This window comes from Lathamus discolor, chromosome 5 (genome assembly GCF_037157495.1).
Source record: "Lathamus discolor isolate bLatDis1 chromosome 5, bLatDis1.hap1, whole genome shotgun sequence".
NCBI classification, from domain to species: Eukaryota; Metazoa; Chordata; class Aves; order Psittaciformes; family Psittacidae; genus Lathamus; species Lathamus discolor.
The window spans coordinates 12,518,802-12,538,111 of NC_088888.1; the positions used below are offsets into that span (position 1 = coordinate 12,518,802).

The 19,310-nt window shown below is 41.2% G+C and overlaps 1 protein-coding gene across 2 annotated transcripts in view; it reads left to right on the forward strand.

Annotated features, from left to right (window-relative positions):
• The window catches only part of TP53BP2 (tumor protein p53 binding protein 2), a 48,160-nt gene that overhangs the window by 3,446 nt on the left and 25,404 nt on the right, over positions 1–19,310 (forward strand). For both annotated transcript variants that reach the window (XM_065679785.1, XM_065679784.1), the window contains exon 2: positions 16,244–16,391. In XM_065679785.1, the coding sequence (XP_065535857.1) occupies positions 16,244–16,391 (148 nt within the window). The remainder of the gene's footprint in view (positions 1–16,243; positions 16,392–19,310) is intronic.

A 19,310-nucleotide genomic window follows, 5' to 3' on the forward strand; every position in this document is an offset into this window, starting at 1 on the left:
GTTTCTTGGTAACTGTGTGTTCTTTTCTAATCGAGTTAAACTGTGCTTTAAGTGTAAAGATACAACTTTGATACCATAAGGAACTGTGCTTTCCTTCTAAAGTCTGCTGAATGCCTTGTTCCAAGTGGTCTGCTCTGAGCTGTTATGTCCAGTGAGCGCTGGATTTAAAGTGAATGTTGTCATTGCAGATGACTTGCTACTTTGTGGATGTTTGCTTGCTTTTTCCGATGTATTCTAACCTTACAAAATGGCCCCAAACCCTTACAATTAAAGCTGTTTCGCTTGTTCCATTAGGTAATTAATTGGAACTGCCATATGGATTCTGAATTACTGGAGTAGCAGTAGCCCATATTGGGGCAATATTCTTAGGAAACGCTCTTCTTGCAGCTTAACTAAAGAAATTTGAACAGAAATAAATGTCTTGTACTTTGTAAGATGAGCAGCTATGGGTTTATAAACAAGCTGACCCCCAGGAGAGTTGCACAGCCTGTTCTGATACCAAGATGTGATCTCTAGGATCAAAGCCCTGTTTCCTGTAGTCTTTTAATTACTTAAGCTCTGATCAGGTTTATAGGTCATTAACACTGTTTTTCTTGTCTGCCTGCATGAGTGGGATTTAAGACTGTGCGCTCTTTTGAGCATGTGCATTATATCTTCATCTGGTGAAGTATTTAGTATCTGTTGTCTGTTCTTTTAACTGAATTTCCATTTAATGTTAATGATTGGACAGTTTTAACACTGTGATTGTATTTAAACATTTTAATGTAGTATAGTTTAAGTATTTTGTCTAGAATGCTGAATAAAGCTTAGGCGATGTTTCTGCTGAGCTTTCTTACCTCTAAACTTCTACCTCTTGCACACTTCTCTTGCAAACCATCGTTATGCACATTCGGAAATACTGCCTTGAAGTTCCCAGAGCACTCCTTTTCTATTTTTTTTTCCCTTCTTTTTTTTTTTTTTATTTTTATCTTTCCTGTTGTCACAACAAGATCCCCCCTCCCCCCCGCCCCATCCAATGAATAATTATTCCAGGAGTAGTTTTAAATGCATTTAATTTCTCGGATGACTTTTTGAATACTTTAACCTTCCATCTGCAGTTTGTGTTGTATTACGCTGTGGCATGTTAAATATCTTTGTTTCTTTGTGTGGCTTTTATCAAATGGGGGAAGGGCAATATTACAGATTCATACCAGATCAAGCTGTGGAGGCCATGGGAATAGCTGATTATGCTGCTTCTGATCTATTCAACAGTTCAGGGTGGGAGTGCCTCGTGGAGCTCTTGCATTTACTGTTTCGAGGGCTAGTATGCAGTGATAAAGTTTGGGATGGGTGGATAATTCCTTTCTTCTTTTCTTCCAAGTGTTGCCAGATGGGATCTCCGCTTTATTAGTGAGCAGGTCTGCTTTGTAGGATTAATTTACATGCAAGTCAGTTGAACTTTAAAAGAGGCAGGTATAAAGGTTATTTCAGCAGAATAAACTAGCGGAATGGCAATGTGCCTAGCATTCTTTTCAAATTATTGATTAAGAAACTGTCTTGAAAGTACTCCATTTGTCTAGCCGCTGTCCTTGTTAGTAGTCTGCCTCAGGGACTCTCCTTTCTCTCCCACTGTGCATGTTACTGAGCTTGTTTAATTATGGGCAGCGTTGTGCCTTGCCTGCTGTACAGCCTCTGAAGGGGGAGCTGGGTAACCCCTGGGCGACTGACTCAAGTTACCTCCTATGGCTTGATGGCACAGCTGGAGGAGGACTTCTTGCTTCCTTTTGTGTGTGCCCACTGATAACAAAGGGAGCCCCCAGATCCTTCTGATCTGTAGGCTTTTACTTCCTGTGAAGTGTAAGAACTTACTTAATGCTCTGGAAACTGGAAGGTACTCCTATTCATGAGGTAACGGGCAGATAAAACTCTTCTCTTTGCTCTCAGTTTTATTATCTTTAAGCTCAGTTTCTTTCAGCTTAGTCACTTGTGAGTCAGGCCAAGTCTTTTTGATCTTCAAGTAGTCGGACAGTATTGTGTATAAAGGTCACTACAAACCCTGGACATCATGTGAAGTGTACTTAATTATCTTAGTCACTGTTGCTTAACTGTTTTAGAGGTTTCAGGTCTTTTCCATGGAACAGGAAAGACCTGAAGTGTTGTTTAGAACAGCATTAGATAACGATAGTTGTAGTTTGGGGTAAATACGCCTGGAGAGGGCATGGTGAGTCAATGAGAGGCAGGACAGCAGTCATGACTGTTGTGATGCTGGACATGTTAAAAGGCAGAAACTACTCTTCCGCTTGCTTTTGGTATTAGCCTTTTGTTAATCATTAATGTTTTGGATCTTGCTGCTAGTGTTTAGAGTTAGTCATGCATGTGTCCTTGCCACTTGTTCCACCACAGCCATCATGTGTCATAATGTGGACGTTGAACCCAATTGTGTCTAAAGGGTGGGACTTTAGGCACAAAAAAGTGTCAAAAAGGGTGAGGAGGTTTTTGTTGCTGTGGTGTTAACACCAATTTTATTACTGAGATGATAACATCATTTCTGTACGAGTTTCTTTTAGAGTGATGCTTCCACATCTTAATATGATACAATCCTTTGATAGATGGCTGTGTGCAGTGCTCTGACTTTGGTTGGCATCTATTTTAAAAGGAGAATTAGGGGAACACTTCCTGCCTAATTATTTATTTACTAATTTTAATTCTATGTGTATCTTTGTTCCTTTTGCAAAGTAAAGCATGTACATTGTAAAGTCAAACATTACTGCAGTTATCCCTTGTTCTGCATGGTTCTCTTGCTTATTGCTGATTGATTCAGGAAGACCTTTACCTGCATTATGTCTGGGCCATAGTTATAGTACCCAAACTCAAGTAAAAACATGGACATGTTCACTGTGCTGATTTGAAAGCTTCTGATGTTATTTTGAGTCCTTCAGTACCAAACATCTGGTCTGTAAAATACTAACTGCTATGGATCAGAGCATTTAATAAAGTGAGCGGAAGCTGCAGGGAGGTTAAGCCACTTGCTAAAGGTCATGCGGTGAGTTCAGCCTGGGATTTGGGAGACCTGTAGAGTAAAAACAACTGGTACATAAAGTCTGCCATATCCAATGTAAGCATTAAATGGACTTGCTTAAAGTTGGCCTGCACCCCTGCTTCTTTAGGGTTAGTCGTGAATTGAGAGAGAACCTTTATGGTAATTCATTCAGCTCCGTGCTTGAGAATGGTCCCCCAGAGAGGTGCTTGTTCATAAATCCTTTACGTGTGTATAAAGCCAGTGTTCCTGTTGCACTGTTTAAGGCATATCTTGGATATAAGAAGCAGCATGTGAGTTTTTTGTCAGATAACTTAAGAGATTTTCCTTGTCTTTTGATACTTTCTTTTTTTTTGAGGCTTAACTGCTTAAGGAGTAATTTAGATCTAAGCTTAGATTACTTATTTTCCTCTGTTGCAATGGAATGTTAAGTCCCATTGTTTCCTTAAATTGAAAATTAAGGAAGAGTCCCTAGAATTATGTCGTCTTCTTGCCTTCAATTTCTTTCTGTCATTTAAAAGAGGAAAATCCATGTTTTTTTAGTTCTTCAGCAGGTTCTTTTTTAATGCTGTTGTTATTCCACTTGAGCTCTATGCTGCACCAAACCACCCCTGTGCTCTGGTACGCCTGTGGGGCTGCAGCCTGCCAGTCTGTGAACGTGTTGAGGCCTTGCAGATAAGGAGCTAGAAGGCTACACGTAAGCACTGGTGTAAAGTATCCCTCTTGTGTTCTAAAGGTGTCAAGGCTTGTCCTTCTGCAAGGTTACTGTCCCCTTCTTGGGTTTCATTAGCCAGAAGCCTCTTCAGCAAGACACGTAAGGTTCTCACCCCAGTGTTCCTTAGTTGTACTGGTTGAAGTTGAATTTGTGTAAAGTGGCTGAGCTGGCACACAGAAACCATACAATCACAGAATACTGGGTTGGATGGGACCCCAGGTATCGTCTGCTCCAACCTGTCTAGGCAAAAGCATGACCTAGGTTTGATGTCCCAGCACCCTGTCCATTTGAATCTTAAAAATATCCAATGCTGGGGAATCCATGAAGCCTTTCTGCCTGGTTGCTGGGGTTTTTATTCAGCTGTTTTGTCATACCAGTGCTCAGTTATAACTTGATGGTAATTCCCTTAATGCCTGAGAGTGGTGGCTCGTCTGGTGTGCTGTTTTCCTTTCTGAAGTGTGCGCAAACACCTTTTATCACCCTGCTCTCCATGCTACGTAAGTGTTTGCTACCCTGAATGTAGAGCCTCACCTAGATCAGTATCTGGACTGTGCAGAGCAGTGATTGATGGCTTCTGTCCTGACTTCTTCAGGAAAGTGAAACCATCTTGCCATCTTTGGGCATCCCAGGGCTGGGAAGAGCCTATAAAGGATGGGATTCCCAGGTTCTGAGTAGTAGGTCTGTAGTAAGTAGTAGTAGTTCTGTAGTAAGACTCTGTGTGCCTCTCAACATAATGAAGTGTTCAGGAAAAGCTGACACAGCAGGGAATGTGACTGATTTCTGTCTGCAAGAGAGGGAGGGAGGTGTTGCTGAGTTGTGAAAGGCAGGGTGCCTAGGGGCCAGGCAAAATACTCCAGACCTCCTTGGAGAATGCCGCAAAGCTCTCTTATGAAATACCAAACCTGGCAAAGCAACCCTGCCATGGGTCTTGACGAGCTGTGTTTCTGAAGAGCGTTGCCCACTTGTCATGCGGTCCCATAGTCACTTTATCAATGATAGCCATGCTGTGTCTTCCAGCCTTTTGAGAATACATTTTACTACAAGTAAAGGTTTGCGTGGGGAAGCTGTGGAAACAGCACTGCATGCTTCTTGCCTCTGCATCGTTATCCCTGTGCTGTTGTATGTAGGTCTTGCCCACGAGGCCTTTTTTGCAGTGTGATTTACCAGTGTTGCACAAAACCATTGTTATTTAGAATGCTTCACTTGCAAATAGCATTTAGTGAAGTTGGGTTAGAGGAAAAAGTTTTCAGCCTCCAGGGAAGCTGAATGACTAGCCAAATAGTAACAGGCTAAAGGGGAGCAATATCTGGACTTCTTGGGCAAAAGAAGCCTGTTGAGGAACCCAGCATAGTATAAATGTTGATTTGATTAAACTGTTGTGTTTAATTTATGTAAAAGAGCTGTGGTATCCCCTCAGTGACCACCATTTCATACAAGACTGTGAAGATTACAGTCATGACTTTGCTGGTGCCAACATGCAGAGCCACCCAGCAAGCCTGCCGCCTCTCTGATGAACCGCTCTCCCTTCTTTTACTTCTCAGCTGGTGTGTCTCTGTAAAACCTGATATTGCTTAGAATAAGTGCTGGGGAGTAAGCAGCACTTAAATAAAACCTGTCAGACTGATCAACTGTACAATCTGCCACCCTTCTGCAGCTCCTGTTAGAGTAGCTGAATGTTTCCTGATGAAAGTTAAAGGATGTAAAGCTCCACATGACAGGAGCAAAGGTTAAATCAAGTGGGGTGCTTGGTGGGATAATAGGCTTACTGAGGGGGAAAGATTTCTTCTTCCCAGTTCTGCTGTACTTGTTTTACATATCCCATTATAACGTGGTTTATGAAGACCATCTGACCATCCATTGCTTCCAGTGTTGGAATAGCTCCGCTGGTCTTTTTTAACTTGCAAAATTACAAAGAAGATCCATCTGTTTTGGTGCAAAAGCTCAATGTGTCTTCTGAGTCAGTTGAATGTAGTGTAATCAGTATCTGCACGGTTACTAATGACTTCCTGTGTGTTTGCAGCCCAGAAGTGGTAGCACAAAAAACCCTTCTTTATGGCTTTGAATAACTTCAGCTGTTGTCAAACAGATATGATCACCAAGCATAGGCATTTTGCGCTGATTTCCTTTGGCATTGCTGGTGGCTATGTTGACTGCTTGCATTGCCATGCACAGGCTGCTCTTATTGTACTGGCAGTCATCTGTGTCTGACAAGCAAAGGTTATTCTTCAAGGTATACTTCCATTGCAAGAGGAGTTCCCACCCAGAACTGGTGATGGATAGGAGATACCCTTCTGCAAAGGTATGGTGTGACATTACACCTAATTAATTTAATAGTAGGATGCTGCCTAAATGGATGGTCTTGTTCCTTTGGGTTTCATCCCCACCCAAAGCCACGTGTCTTTCGTAGCTTCCCCTTGAATTTAGCAAGGAGTTGGGTGACAGCTGACTGGGTGGAAATGCTACCTACACGGAAGGCAAAAAGCATCAAAAAGGCGTATATGGTGGAAGTGATATGCCATGTGGCTGCACAGTTGGACATAATGGGGGTGGGATTTGGGAAGAATATGGCTTACCTTTGTCAGCTCACTATTTAGGTCAGCTAAGCTGTACCAGTCAGATGATATCTTGCGCTTTCTTTAACCTTCATGTTGTCTGGATCTGGTAATAGAGGGCAATTTCTTCACCATCTTTGGGTATTCTCACTCACTGGGATGGTTAAGCTGGACTAATAAAAACATGCATTTATCCTGGTGAGATAGAGAAGCTCATACAGCAGGAAGCCTCTGCTTCCTGGAGGCAAGTATATAGGAAGCCGGAGCTGATCTTGAAAGCAGTGAAGCACGCAAACTGTTCTTGGTCTGAAATTCCTGTTTTGAGTGTTTCTTTTTCGCTTGTCCTGAAGGTAGATGGCTGAACAGTATGTTCTGAGGTTGCAGCGTGAAAGAGATATCAACCTGTGGTTTTGCACTGTAGAGATGCTCAGCCTGTCTCACAGAACAGCCCAAACAGTGCGTCCTGTGACTTCCTCAAACTGCAATTACCTGTGTGGTTAAACATGTGTCATTGTTTTGCATGCCAGAAATGGTGTGTCCTCTGACTTACCTGTGCATGTCATGAGTGTTTTGGTTTGTCATAGATCTGTTTCGTGGAGGTAGGACACACATTTTGGCAGCTATTTTCCTGGAGGACTGAATAACATGATAGGAGTAGTATTTTCAAAAGTGTTTGGCAGTGAGCTCTACGACGTTGCTGGGATTGGAGTAAACTGGTGTTCCACACTTCTTTTTTGTTACTTGATTTGTATTGCTATTAAATCACAACATTTATGCTCTACAATCTTAACTTAGACATTGACTAAAGAAAAAGAAAAAGCCTCTTTTCTACTTCACTACTCTGCCTCTCCCATGGGTGCTCCCAGCACAGCCCCCTGTTGCTCGTGAATAGAAGGTAATAATTTGCTTGCTGTGTGACAGGTCAGGCACTTGTTGCATGCTAAATGTGGATTTGACTTGCATGTGCTTGTGCGCTGAGGTTGAGTGCTTCCTGGTGTGAATGTTGATCATCTTTTTGTTGGTGAGGTGATTATAAGTTGGCTGGAAAGGCAGAAAATGAGTGTTTTTAAACCTAGTGAAGAGTTGGTGTCGTAGGCAGTGGGTGGTGTGGTGTGGGTGGTAAGGTGCCAGCTGGCTGTGATAGCCAGCCTATTTTATTGATGTGTAGGTTGTGTTAAATATGCTTTCAGCCCTGATGTGGGTGTAACTTTGCTTTTTGCTGTGAAGGATCCTGGGTTGTACCAGTACTGTTTTGATAACAAGGATAAATACAAGGTTTTCTTTTCACTGTAAGAATATACCTGCATCATAAGGGACTGTTTTGAGAGGTGTAATTCTCAAGTGTCTTGACAGGGAGCACTTTGTGTGGCTTTTTAGTGGCTTCTAGCTGTTCAGGAGGCTAAGAGAACAGTAAGGCTTATTCTCAGTGTGTGTGTGTGTGTGTTTACAAAGCTGAGGAGCAGCAAGAGCAGCTTAGTTTCTTTCTTTATATTTTCCTTTATTTAGTAGGTTTTTTGGTTGTTTTTTTTTTTTTGGTGGTGGTGTTTTTTTTTATGCAAAGACTACCCTGGGTTTGATGCAAGTACGGCACATGGAGATGATTCAGGCCTAAGTTTGAGTTCATAACCCTGTGCATTATGCTTGGATGTTGCTGTGGCTTAAGGCTCTTCTTGGGTGCAACATGTGTTGCTATACTGAAGAATGGGAGGAGGAGTAAGTGTAAATCCCTGTGGTTATGTTGTACGAGTCAGACTGTTATCCTTTTCCAGAGCATAGTACCTATTCAAGAATTACGTGGTATTATTTTTTTACCTGCCTAAAAGAATATTAATTGCCTTCTCCTTGTGTACCAAGTGTTTATAACTCAGTGCTGAATGCAGAAAGTGAGGCAGAGTCTGCCTGAAGGGGCAAGCCTCCAAAAACGCAGTTCTCCTTCACTGACTCTAGGGAGGAGGAGGGGTGAGCTCCAAGTAGGACACCAACAGTACAAGTCCAAACACCACGTAAAGGCATGATTCTGCCAGTCAGTTTGCAGCAGGTTTTGGTGGTATGTCCAGCAGTGCAAATTCAGTGGTTCTAAGGAGCCACAAGGAGGGATTTGAGGAGAGACGGGAAGAGTACTGGGAGGGGGGAGATTATATGGAGGTGAGGAACTTCACAGATGGCAATGGGAAGAAATCTGTGAATGTGCTGCTGTGTGGAACAATATGAAGAATGTATTTGGGGTTTGTTTACCCTGAGTTCCTGCAGTTGTTAAACTAAATTGGTGCAATTCCAAGTGTGGATTCAGGTCTGAGCAGAATGAGCTGTACATGATGTGCTGGCAAATGTGGGATGCTCAGTAAAAGGCTGTGGTTTCTTACATATGTTACTGAAACCAGTTTAGTTTATATACCTTAAAAAACAAACAAACTGGCCTACGTCTTTTACAACATTTTCTTCTCCTTAATGCTGATGTTGCAATAGATACCCGCAGTGCAAAAGTAAAAGTGGCTTTAAGAGCCACACTTGACTGAGACAGTCCTTTCTTCAGTGATGCGTAGCTCAGCTATGGAGCGTGAAGTGTGTTGTTTCTGTGCTTAGTGCTCATCCAAAAAGTGAGCTTTGTTTGCATAGATGTTTCTGCTGTCTGGCTTGCGGGGAGACTTTTGCCCTTTTCTTGTGTGTGGTTATGACTGAAGAAATACATTAAGTTGGAAAATGTAACTGGGTTCAAAAGTCTTTGGGAAGCTCTATTCTTAATGGTCTTATGCCTAATACTCTGCTAAAAGAGGGGAGGTTAGGAATCCTGTATTCACCAGTCCTGAGCTGTGCCTGATTTCACAAAATCAAAATGGCTAAACTAAGAGAACGATTTTCCATGAGGTTTGGCAGAAAGATAGTGATCACATCTTCCTCATTTGTGAGTCTTAACTGAAGCACTGAGCTCTGTCTTTGAGGCTGCAGTCCATGAACTAGAGAAGGGTTGAAAACCAACATCTGTTAATTTTGGATGGTAACAATGCTTGGTCAGAACTCTGTTTTCCTTGCAGCTCTTCAGATTCCCCTAGTGATGATTCAGATGTATGTCTGATAGTGAGAACTAATGTGGTGCTTGCGCTATAGCGTTTTGCCCAGTTTATCTAGTGTGTACCAAAAGCAGATGGCTTTCATTCTGTTCTCTCTACATTAAGGATAAGGGGGAGAAAAAGAAGGGGAAGGGAAACCTTTCTCTTTGCTGTTTCCAGCTCTTTCTCCCGTCCTCCCCAAAGTGCACATAGATGTCAGTTTTTTCCAGCACTCAAAACATCCATTTTCACCAAGAATAAAATACAAATACATAATAAACTTATCTTTAAAATAATCTATACAAGCAGAAACTACCATGCCTTTTAGAGTAAAGGCTCAGTCTTGTTTTCTCCTGTGATACAATTGAAAGGGAAAAGAGCTGTGCTTTATATAGACTGGGAATAATCTGAACAATCCCATGGTGCTTCCTACTGTACTCCACCTACCTTGCATCATAACTTCCTTTCTCGTATTTAGGGCCAAAAGCCAGTACAATATAAGTGGAATAGTGTGTGCAGTGGGCGAGACTGCAAGGACCCACACCATGGGTGTGGCTGTAGGCACACAGCCATTGCTGTTGAACCTAGGTTTGTTGGACGGCTGAATATGAAAAGGATTAGGAATAGTAATCATCCCGTGTGCCTGTCTTCTAGTAAGTCTGTTATAATCTTTGCTTACCTTAATCGTTTACTTACCTTAATCTTCAGGTCTAGTAAGTGAGGATGTTGCTTACAGAAGGACTGTTTTCAGGTTCTGAGGAACTTGATATGGAAGAATTACTGAATTACTTTGTTATTGTGGTATACTTTGCATTAAATGGAGAGCTGTAACTATATGCCAGCACAAAGTGCTGCTTATCAGAACAGGAAAATGTGCTGTTGTGCAGGCTGTCTTCTCTTGTTTAGAAAGTTGCATCAAGTCAGCAAAAATATCTATTTTAGCAGCTGATTTCTTCGTGGCCATCTGGGAAGGTGCAGCATCAGTGTTCCCACTAGGTAAGGTGGCAGACTTCCTTTTGACACTCATTGTTTGGAGGGGTTTTATATTTAACAAGGAAGACTCGTTTGTGGTTAAAACTGTGGATATGAGGTCTGTGGGTAGAAGCAGTTATTTCTCATTTCTCTTGCCTGTACTTGAAATTTGATAGCTAATTTAGTCATTCTAAAAATTCCATGTTGTTGTTTCTTCGGCTAAGATTAACTTCTAGAAATATATTTTTAGTTCAGGATGTAAATTCATAGAATTGTTTAGGTTGGAAAAGACCTGAAGAGCAGCTTTTAATGCCTCCTTAAAACGGAGAGCTAAGTAAATTTCTTACGTAAGATAAGACCATTACTTAGCTGTGTTATGGAAATACAAAAACCCCAAACATTAATATCATGTGGTTCAAGGGTATTGGGTTTCAGTCTAAAATGCAGAGAATATGAAATGTGGTACAGAATTATTAGCTCTAATGCAGGATAATGGATCATGATTTCCAGAGGCACTATGCTTGTTTGGCTATCAGGTAATGTTCTTGTGTCTATCATTGCCGCCTTCTATGCGTTAGTTTCCCTGCCTAGAAAGTAGGAAACTGCATGCTTGTGTTACAACTTCCTGGTCATAAGTTGCTTTGAAGATGAAAAATACTATGTGAATGCGTGCCATGGTTTGTATTGTGTATTGCATGCTGTGCAGGAAGACTGCATAAAGTTAGGAATTCAGCAAATAGTGAAAACCAGGGCTAAGTTTTAGGGTTTCTTTTGTGTTTAATCTTTAGTGGATTATAATATTTTTTTAGGGCTGAATTTTGCCTTGGAACATTGTTGTTCATTATTGCAGTTCTATGATCTAAATTAGATCTTTAATTAGAAACTATTGGGGGGGAAAGTATGTTCATCCTTTAAACTCTGGTAGTTCCAGCAATTAGTGAAGACCTTGTATTTTAATTTGCATTATGCACAGTAATAGTTTTCTCCTGAATATTTGCATCCTTATATAAATTATTATTAATATAATATTAGTATATTAATTAGAAAGTGTCCAGTGTATCAGACTTTTAATACCCAAGATGTGTTATTACAGTTGTATAGTAAGTAAGGAGTAAGAGAAGTCTGGTCTTTACAGAAACACCATCAAACCTGAAAAGTAAATTGCATTTCTCCTCCTCCCCCTGCTCCCCTTTTTAATCGATAATTGAGGTCTTGTGATCTAAGGAGAAGATTGATATGAGGTCTTTCATATAAAATGATATCCTGTGGGATGGATGTGAATTATAAGGCATGTGTTTGCTCAGGTTTGTATTCCAGATGGGTTTGGAAGCTGACTTCTGGGGTTTTTAATGCAACAAAGCAGGATCCAAAATGCAGTGTGGGTGTAGCCCAGCACTTTTGAAGAGCTAGCCATTAAATATTTTACTTTCAGTTGAAAACCAACTTGCAGATGTTGAGACCTGTTATGTCGTATTTAATATCAGTGCAATTGCTTGAAATGATCCCATTGATGAGATTAGCAGCAAATGGGTCAGATTTGCAGGCAAATGTAAGGCTCTTTGGGACTGACATGCAGAAGAGAGATGGAGGATTATAAAGTGGGGTGTGACTTGCTTTAATTGATGCCCTCTTCTGTCCTGTTTGGTTGCTTTTCTTGCTAGGTTTTCTTCCTGTTCCTGGGTGTGTTACAGTCCAGACTTAGTGGCTGTAGTTGGAGGTGATGCATAAATAATATGGGTTGGAATAAAATTATATATTTCACTTTTAGAGAACTTGTAATTTGCACAGATTTGGATTTTCTTAGATTTCTTAGATGTCTAAAGAAGCGGGCTTTTTCGAGACATGAAGTCCATTGTATTTCGTGCTCTGCTTTGCTATCCAGTTGTTCGTAAGTCATACATTGCAGTCATTCCTTGCAAAAACTTGCTTTAGCTCATGTGTCCTTGGTCACTGTGTCCTTTGATGCCCTTGATGCATCCGATCGAACTGCCTCATTTGGTGGCTCCATAGCTGCAAACTTTTATTTTCTAAGCTGTAGCAGAGTCAGCTAAAACCTGTGATGTGATTTTTAGAAGGAACTGCTTCAGTGGCTACACAACACATCCCTGGTTACTTGCAAGTGTGCCACAGTACCTATAAACAGTGAGTACCTCTTGGGGGTGGGGAATGAGGGGGAAGTCTTTAGATTAGAATTTAGTTAGGGACCTGACTCCTGTTTAAAGGTGCTCAGCCTGTATGAGCATTCTTAAAACTCACTCTTTAAAAGTCTTGAAAGGAAAAAACCTGATGGAATTGTCAGGAATTTCAGTATTAGCCTGGATCCTGTCTTTAAAAGAAGTGTAAGGTCTGAGGTTTCTTTGCCCCCCCGTCTTCCCTCTTATTTAACCATTTATGCCTAACTCGAAACTGGTTTTTTTGGTTTGTTTTTACATGTTGTTTCTTTTTTTCTCCTTTATATTAAATCCCGGATGCCTATATATAACAATCTTTAACATCTCCATGGTTTAGGAAGGAGCAAAAGATGGCTTTAATGTTCTAACTTGATGCAATCTATAGGGTTCCAGCTTCTGAACAGGGTGTCATGTGACAATTTTTGTTCCCTTTGTTTTTCACAGCAATCAAAGAGCAATATAAACTTGCTGGGAGGGTGGTTAATAAAGGTTGCATTTGAACTGTTCTTAGGGGTAAGATAAGTTCTTGGGATACTGAAGCAACGTGGCATAAGCCACAGCAGCCACTAAGGATTGTGAGCAGTGCCAAGAAGCCATAGCAGGCTTTTGGTTCACACCAGCTGCTTTATCTTTTCCACCCTCTCTGGGGAGAGGGGCATCTCTTTGATGGGTACTCTCTGATCAGTGCTTGCCCTGGGCTCTGGTGCATCCAGGTGGGGAGCAGGCTGCCCTTAGGAGACTGTAGTTGTGCAGGCAGTGGAGCAGACAGAGCTTGCTCCTTGCTTCTCTCTTGCAAGGTGCTAAATGTGACCACCATTTGGATGGCAAGAGGAGGGTTGCAACTACTTGGAGGACTTCTGAATCATCTCAGCATTGTCCCTGGAGCTAAAGGGAAGTGGGATGAGTTAACTGTGAAGGTCATGTCAGTTTTGTAGCCTTTCAGTTGCTTAAGACTCCTAAGACTTTGACGTATGTTTTGCAAAATGTGGCTTAATTATTTATACACACACACACACCAGTTCCTAACATATGTGGGATAAAGACACTAAGTCTCAGAAATGGCTCTCACACACCAGGTTTGAATGCTTTTGGCTTAAGGTATTAGTAATTATCCTGAGCATTGTGGATAGAAATGACAGCTCGTGATACTTCCTGTGTAGTTGTCTGTATTGGTATATCCTCCTAAGGATTAACAATTGGATATAAACAGGCACACTGAACAGTGAACAGCCGTGCTAGGGTCAAATTAGGTCTGCTTTGTGTGTATAATGCTGTGGGTTTTATAATTTTCTCTTGATGCCCATCTGCGGGCTCATCTTTTAAAGCTAACAAGTGTTACTGCAGATGCACAGCCTGTGCAAATTAGTGTTCTGAATATGAGAACACGAACCTCACATGAATATGAGGTTGTACAGCATTAAATGTGAAGCGTTGATGTGTTTTACATACCTATATAACCCTGCTGTAAAGCTGTTTGGGGAGCTTCTTATTTTATACTTCTCTGCCCTAATTTTTGTGATTAAGAGCTATTCCTACGTGGTTGCACGTGGCATCTCTCACTATCAGCCTCCTCTAGAAACGCTACATCAAAAAGATAGCATGTTTAGTGACAAAAGATTAAAGCTGAGTATCAGAGTTCCTGCTTGAGAAGCTTTGTCTCTTAATTTAGGTCAGGACTTCAGTGTGTTGTGCTGTAAACAGCACAATGATTGTGCCAGTCTTCACTACCTAATAAGTGCTGCGTGGTAAGCTGATCCTACCTGACTGCATGCTGCACAGCTCTGGCCTACACAAAGCATACCCAAGAGGGAGCAGCTTGAAACACATTCCCTGCCACCCCGGGTGAGCAGCTGTGACCCTGGCCGGCAGGCAGGATGCTCCCCTCCAAGAGCAAAGCTGTGGAGTGAGCAGCAGCCTTGATTCAAGGTAAAATCCTCAAATCCTGGGTGTTCCACTCCATCTGCCTGCTCTCCACAGCATTCGCTGGCTTCCTTCGGTCAGTAACTGGAACTTTGTTGCTGCCTTTGCATTTTCCACATTGTCTCTCCTACCTCCTCTCCTTACAAGTGTAAGGAGATGACTGGGGGAGCTAAACATTTTCTTAAGGTTTGCAGGCAGTTTTGAGCTCTATTTCAGCAGATTTTTCCCACTCTTTGTATGTTTTTAGGAGGTCTTCAGGAATTTGTCAGAAACTCTTGCCTTGGGGAGCTGGGCAAAACCAGAGATCAAACTCTGCATGCTCTTGGTGCTAAATCTGGTGCAGTGCCAGGCCCTGAAATACTACTTGCGGGTGTTTATACTGCCACAAGTGGGACAAATACCCTGTATAACAACACAGGGTGAGTTTGGAGTGCTTTTGCAGAAGTCTGTAAAAGAATTAAGGCAGCTTCTCTCAGAGGGGTGCAGGGCACTTGAAAGAGCCTTGGAAAGACTTTGGAGACATCAGGGATGTGCATGGTTGGATTCCAGGAGAATCCCCAAGAGGGAGTTCCTAAAACTGTTAAGATGAGGCTAAATTTTACTTTGCAGTGGCATAAACCCCCCCTTCATTCTGGAGTATTCACACAAAATCACAGAAGCAATGCCTGTGGTAATGGTTTTGTGCTTTATTGTTGGTGTTGTGTTATTGTTGCTGTTGGTTTAAATTAAGAATATTTATACCTGTCTCTTGCCTTGTTTGATTTGGACTATATTTTGACCTTTGAACTGGTGTCTGTAAGGATGCATATACCCCTTTTACCTTCTAAAAATGAGGACAGGTAAGGATTTGTCTTTCCTTGCAAAACCAGCTCTTTCAGCTATATGGATTGTGTAGCCTATTGATAAGGATTTCTGTTGCTTGAAATGCTTAGCGGAGTAATTGCTTGCTGGGTGTATTTGACAGGTTTTTGTGTTGCTGGGAGTCATGCGACTAGCAGCCAGTTGATAGTGAAATTGAGACTAGGTCTCAGAAGAGAGTTGACATTAATTTTTAGCTAGCAGCTAAACTTTGATAGCAGTTTAATATTAATAGCATACAGTGAGATAGTGTTCCGAGGCCGTCATTACTGATACTTCCTATCAAAAAAGGCAATTAATTTCTAAAATGCTCATTTCCTAGTTGTGGCAGGAAAGACACAAGCAAGAATAACATCTGTGTGGTGTTTGTACAGAATAATAACCAAAGATCAAGGATCTTTCTACAGCTGTGAAGAGGAAGCCAAGTAAAATATCCTTATTTCCCTGTTAATAACATTTGGGGGGACCTAGTATTCATACTGAGACTAGGGGCGTAGCAAATAGACTTGTGTTTCTACCCTTAAATGACATGTTATGGAAATGTAAATTTCACTGCCTACATAGTAAGTTCTGTTCTTTTTTAGTGTGGTTGCTCTTGACAGATACAATTGTCATTTTTTTTTCATGATAAATAACATTTCTGAACTCTAGATGGCTGTTTCTCCTTCTGCATCAAATAGGTGCAGTATATACATATAGTAAGGTGGGAGGAGTTCTGATGTTAAGGACGAAGGAAGGAGCAGTAGGTCCAGATTTGAAACCAAACAATCTTCCAGCAAGGCAATTTAGTTGAGCAGAGAGTAACTTCTTTAGGGTCTCAGTTGCTTGTACCGAAATCTGGTTTTGTTTTGAAATTCTGTATGCACAGTAGTTAACAAATGATACAATTGTGTTGAGAGGAAAGCATTTAATGAGAGGGTTGTGACTCCGATGTGCACTCTGGCTTTGTGCTATAAAATAACCGTGTGCTGTTATCTTTTTGTATTTTCCAGATGTTTCTGACAGTGTACCTCAGTAACAATGAACAGCACTTCACTGAGGTGCCAGTCACCCCTGAAACAACCTGCAGAGATGTGGTGGAGCTGTGCAAGGAGCCTGGTGAGAGTGAGTGCCATCTGGCTGAGGTGTGGTGTGGCTCAGGTAGGTAACGCTTGCACTTTGTGAATTACTACCCATTCGCTGCTTCTAATACAGTAGCACATGGAGACCTGACAGACGTGGTTCTGTCCCAGAGGGTTTCTGCCTCACAGTTTTTTGCTAATCTCTTCTTCAGACCTGCTGTACAATAATACATCTACAGAAAGGCTGACATGTGCAAAAATGATCTGAAAGCAAAAGAAGGGGACTCAAGCATGCAGATGTTCTCGTGTCTATGCAGCCCTTCTCTGACTGAAATAAGTCTCTAAGGGTGTAGGGGAGTTGTTTTCTTTTCCTTCTCTTCACAGTGAATCCCAGTGGCGTGTATGTGGTTTTTGAAGTAGTAAGTATCAGTAGTTCTGTGACCCAGTCAGAACTGCTTCTTTGACCCTGTAGCCATTTTCATTTACAGTGGCAAAGGAAAATTTCCTTTTTCTGATAACACCTTCGTTGTTCCCAACTGTGTTAATTTAGTTTGGTTACATTCCTTCACTTCCAGAATTAGCAGGAGTCACCTGATGTGAAGTGCTCTAAAGAAGGTGTGTGGGAGGGAGGACATAGGAACTGCTTTGGACTGTTCACTGTCCTTTTAAGCCTGTGGGAGAGGTTTTATGTATGTGGTCAGTCATGGCTTTTTTCCTTCTGTGTTCTTGCTGATTTTTGTCTTGGAAATTCAAATCTCCCTGGTTTGCAGTGCTCCATTGGAACTGGAGAGCATGTCAACAAACAAATCAAAAGCCGAAGTGTGGCTGACTTTTTCATGGCTTAAACATGAAAGGATTCTTGACTACCTCCTGTCTCTGTGGTACTTATTAATATTGGTAGTTATCCAGAGGTCTAAAATAGATGATGGGTTTTAAGTCAAGAAAATAATTATATTTAATCCAACTTCTTTAAGATGCTTCAACAAAACTATGAAAGAATCAGATGATGAGGGCTTATGTTCCTGTCTTCTGCTGTTGGCTCAGGCTCACATCTGTTCAAAGAAGTCTTTGAGCTGGATGTTTAATAGCACAAGATGCCTGAGGTGTCTCTTGAGTTGTCTTTTCTGGCAGTGATATAATGTTTCTGCTGCTTCTAAGTTAAAAAAATGCAACAGAATTTTCTCCTTAGAAATGAAGTATCTTTTCCTTATAAATGGTAGTAAAATAAAATCACCAGTCAAGCATGGAGAGAGATACTCTAGGCTGGTTTTTTTATTGTACATCTTTGTCCAGCTCTTGTCTAAATCAAAGCAATGCCAAACTCTATAGTGAAACACAAGTAAAATAAATGTTTAGGTAAACTCACTGAATTTATAGTTAGCCCCATGCCCTGTTCAAAAGCACAGGTTGTGATGGTGAGGGACAGGATTTTCCTTTTGTTACCAGAGTTGGAGCCCTGCTAGAGTGGGCAGCTCCTCTGCTTGTGATTTTTTTGAGCTTGGATTCTTGATTGCCTTTGAGATGTTGATGTAGAATATGCTAGAAATGGCAGCAAGATTTGTCCTGAAATCAGTGGAGAGCACCTGTAGTGAGAAGCAAGTGAAGTTTGCCAGTACTTCGTGTCCAAATAGTTTCGTAAGCTCAAAAGTGGGATTCTGGCTGAGTGAGATCATGTAATACATGAAGGCTTATTTGTAAAATCAGGTTGTCGGCCTCTCTACTTCTCCAGGAGATGTAAGAAAATAATCTGGATGCAGAAACATAGAGATTTTTTTTTTTTTCCTGAAATTAGTCTTTGCAAAGACGTCATGAGATACCACGAGAACAGATAGCTGGATGTTACTTGCACAGCTATTGTTGTAAGACAGAAAAATACCCCAAACCCCTGCATTTATACAGTGAAAACCTTGACAATTGTTTTAGAAACCAAATTATTCTTGTTCCTTTCAAGGTCCTTCATATTTACTAAGTATTTACTTCTATACACAAACACTGGTGAGTGTGTGTATGTGTATAAAACTGTAAACAGATTCAAATTGTACTTGGTAACAGAAAATACATAATTTGAGACTAATGCAAGCCTGAAAGATCTTAATGCTGGCTGAAGTACACGCATGTTGTTTCAGATAAAATATATCCTTTCTTAAGCATCTGTATAACATCCAGTATCAGTCATTTGTAAACACAACCATTTGCTGCCCCCTCTCCCCCTAGTCCAACATACACAAATCGTACATGTTTGATTTACGGGGTAGGGGCAGCAAGGGCAGGAAATACTTTAAGCTTCTACCTGATGTCATTTTAGATGTCAGCAAAGTTTGCTATCTTGTTTCGCCGAGTTACACCATGACTTCTATTTTGCTTGCATTTTACACTGAACAAATGAAACTATTTTAAACCAAACATGGTGCAGTGCAGCTAATGTGGGGTAGAAACAAAGGATTTATGTAGGAAAATGACTTCTCAGGCTTGAGCTACTGAGATCAGATTGTTCTTACATTGCTTGTTTCTCTCTCTCTCTGACGCTTGCTCAGGAATTTTAGCTTCTGTTGTCAGACCTTATTAAGGATACTTTGAAAGATTGCTGCAAGTGTGCTTGAGGCACTCTGCTCCCTGAAGGGGGCAAGTTTCCTACTTGCCCTGTCCTCCCAGTTTGGCTTGAAATTTGATGAATATCAGGGCAAACGTTCTTCATCATTCTGTTCTTGCCAGAATTCTATTAGGCAACTACCTTGACCACTGTGGAAAGCAGTCAGAAGGTATATGCACGTATAAACACTTCTTTTTTTCCTCTTCATGAGACAGGGAATTAAAAAGAAATCTGATTGTTTGTTCTTTCTTCTCGAGCTTTCCAAATATAGTTTTGTTTGCTATTTGAAAATCCCTTTGACCTTCCTTTTGAAGTCACTGAGTGGTATTGACAGAATCCTTTTCAAAGGGCATCTCCCTTGATTATTGAGTTTCAGCTGAAGTATTGCCGAGCTGCTAGAAATCTGCC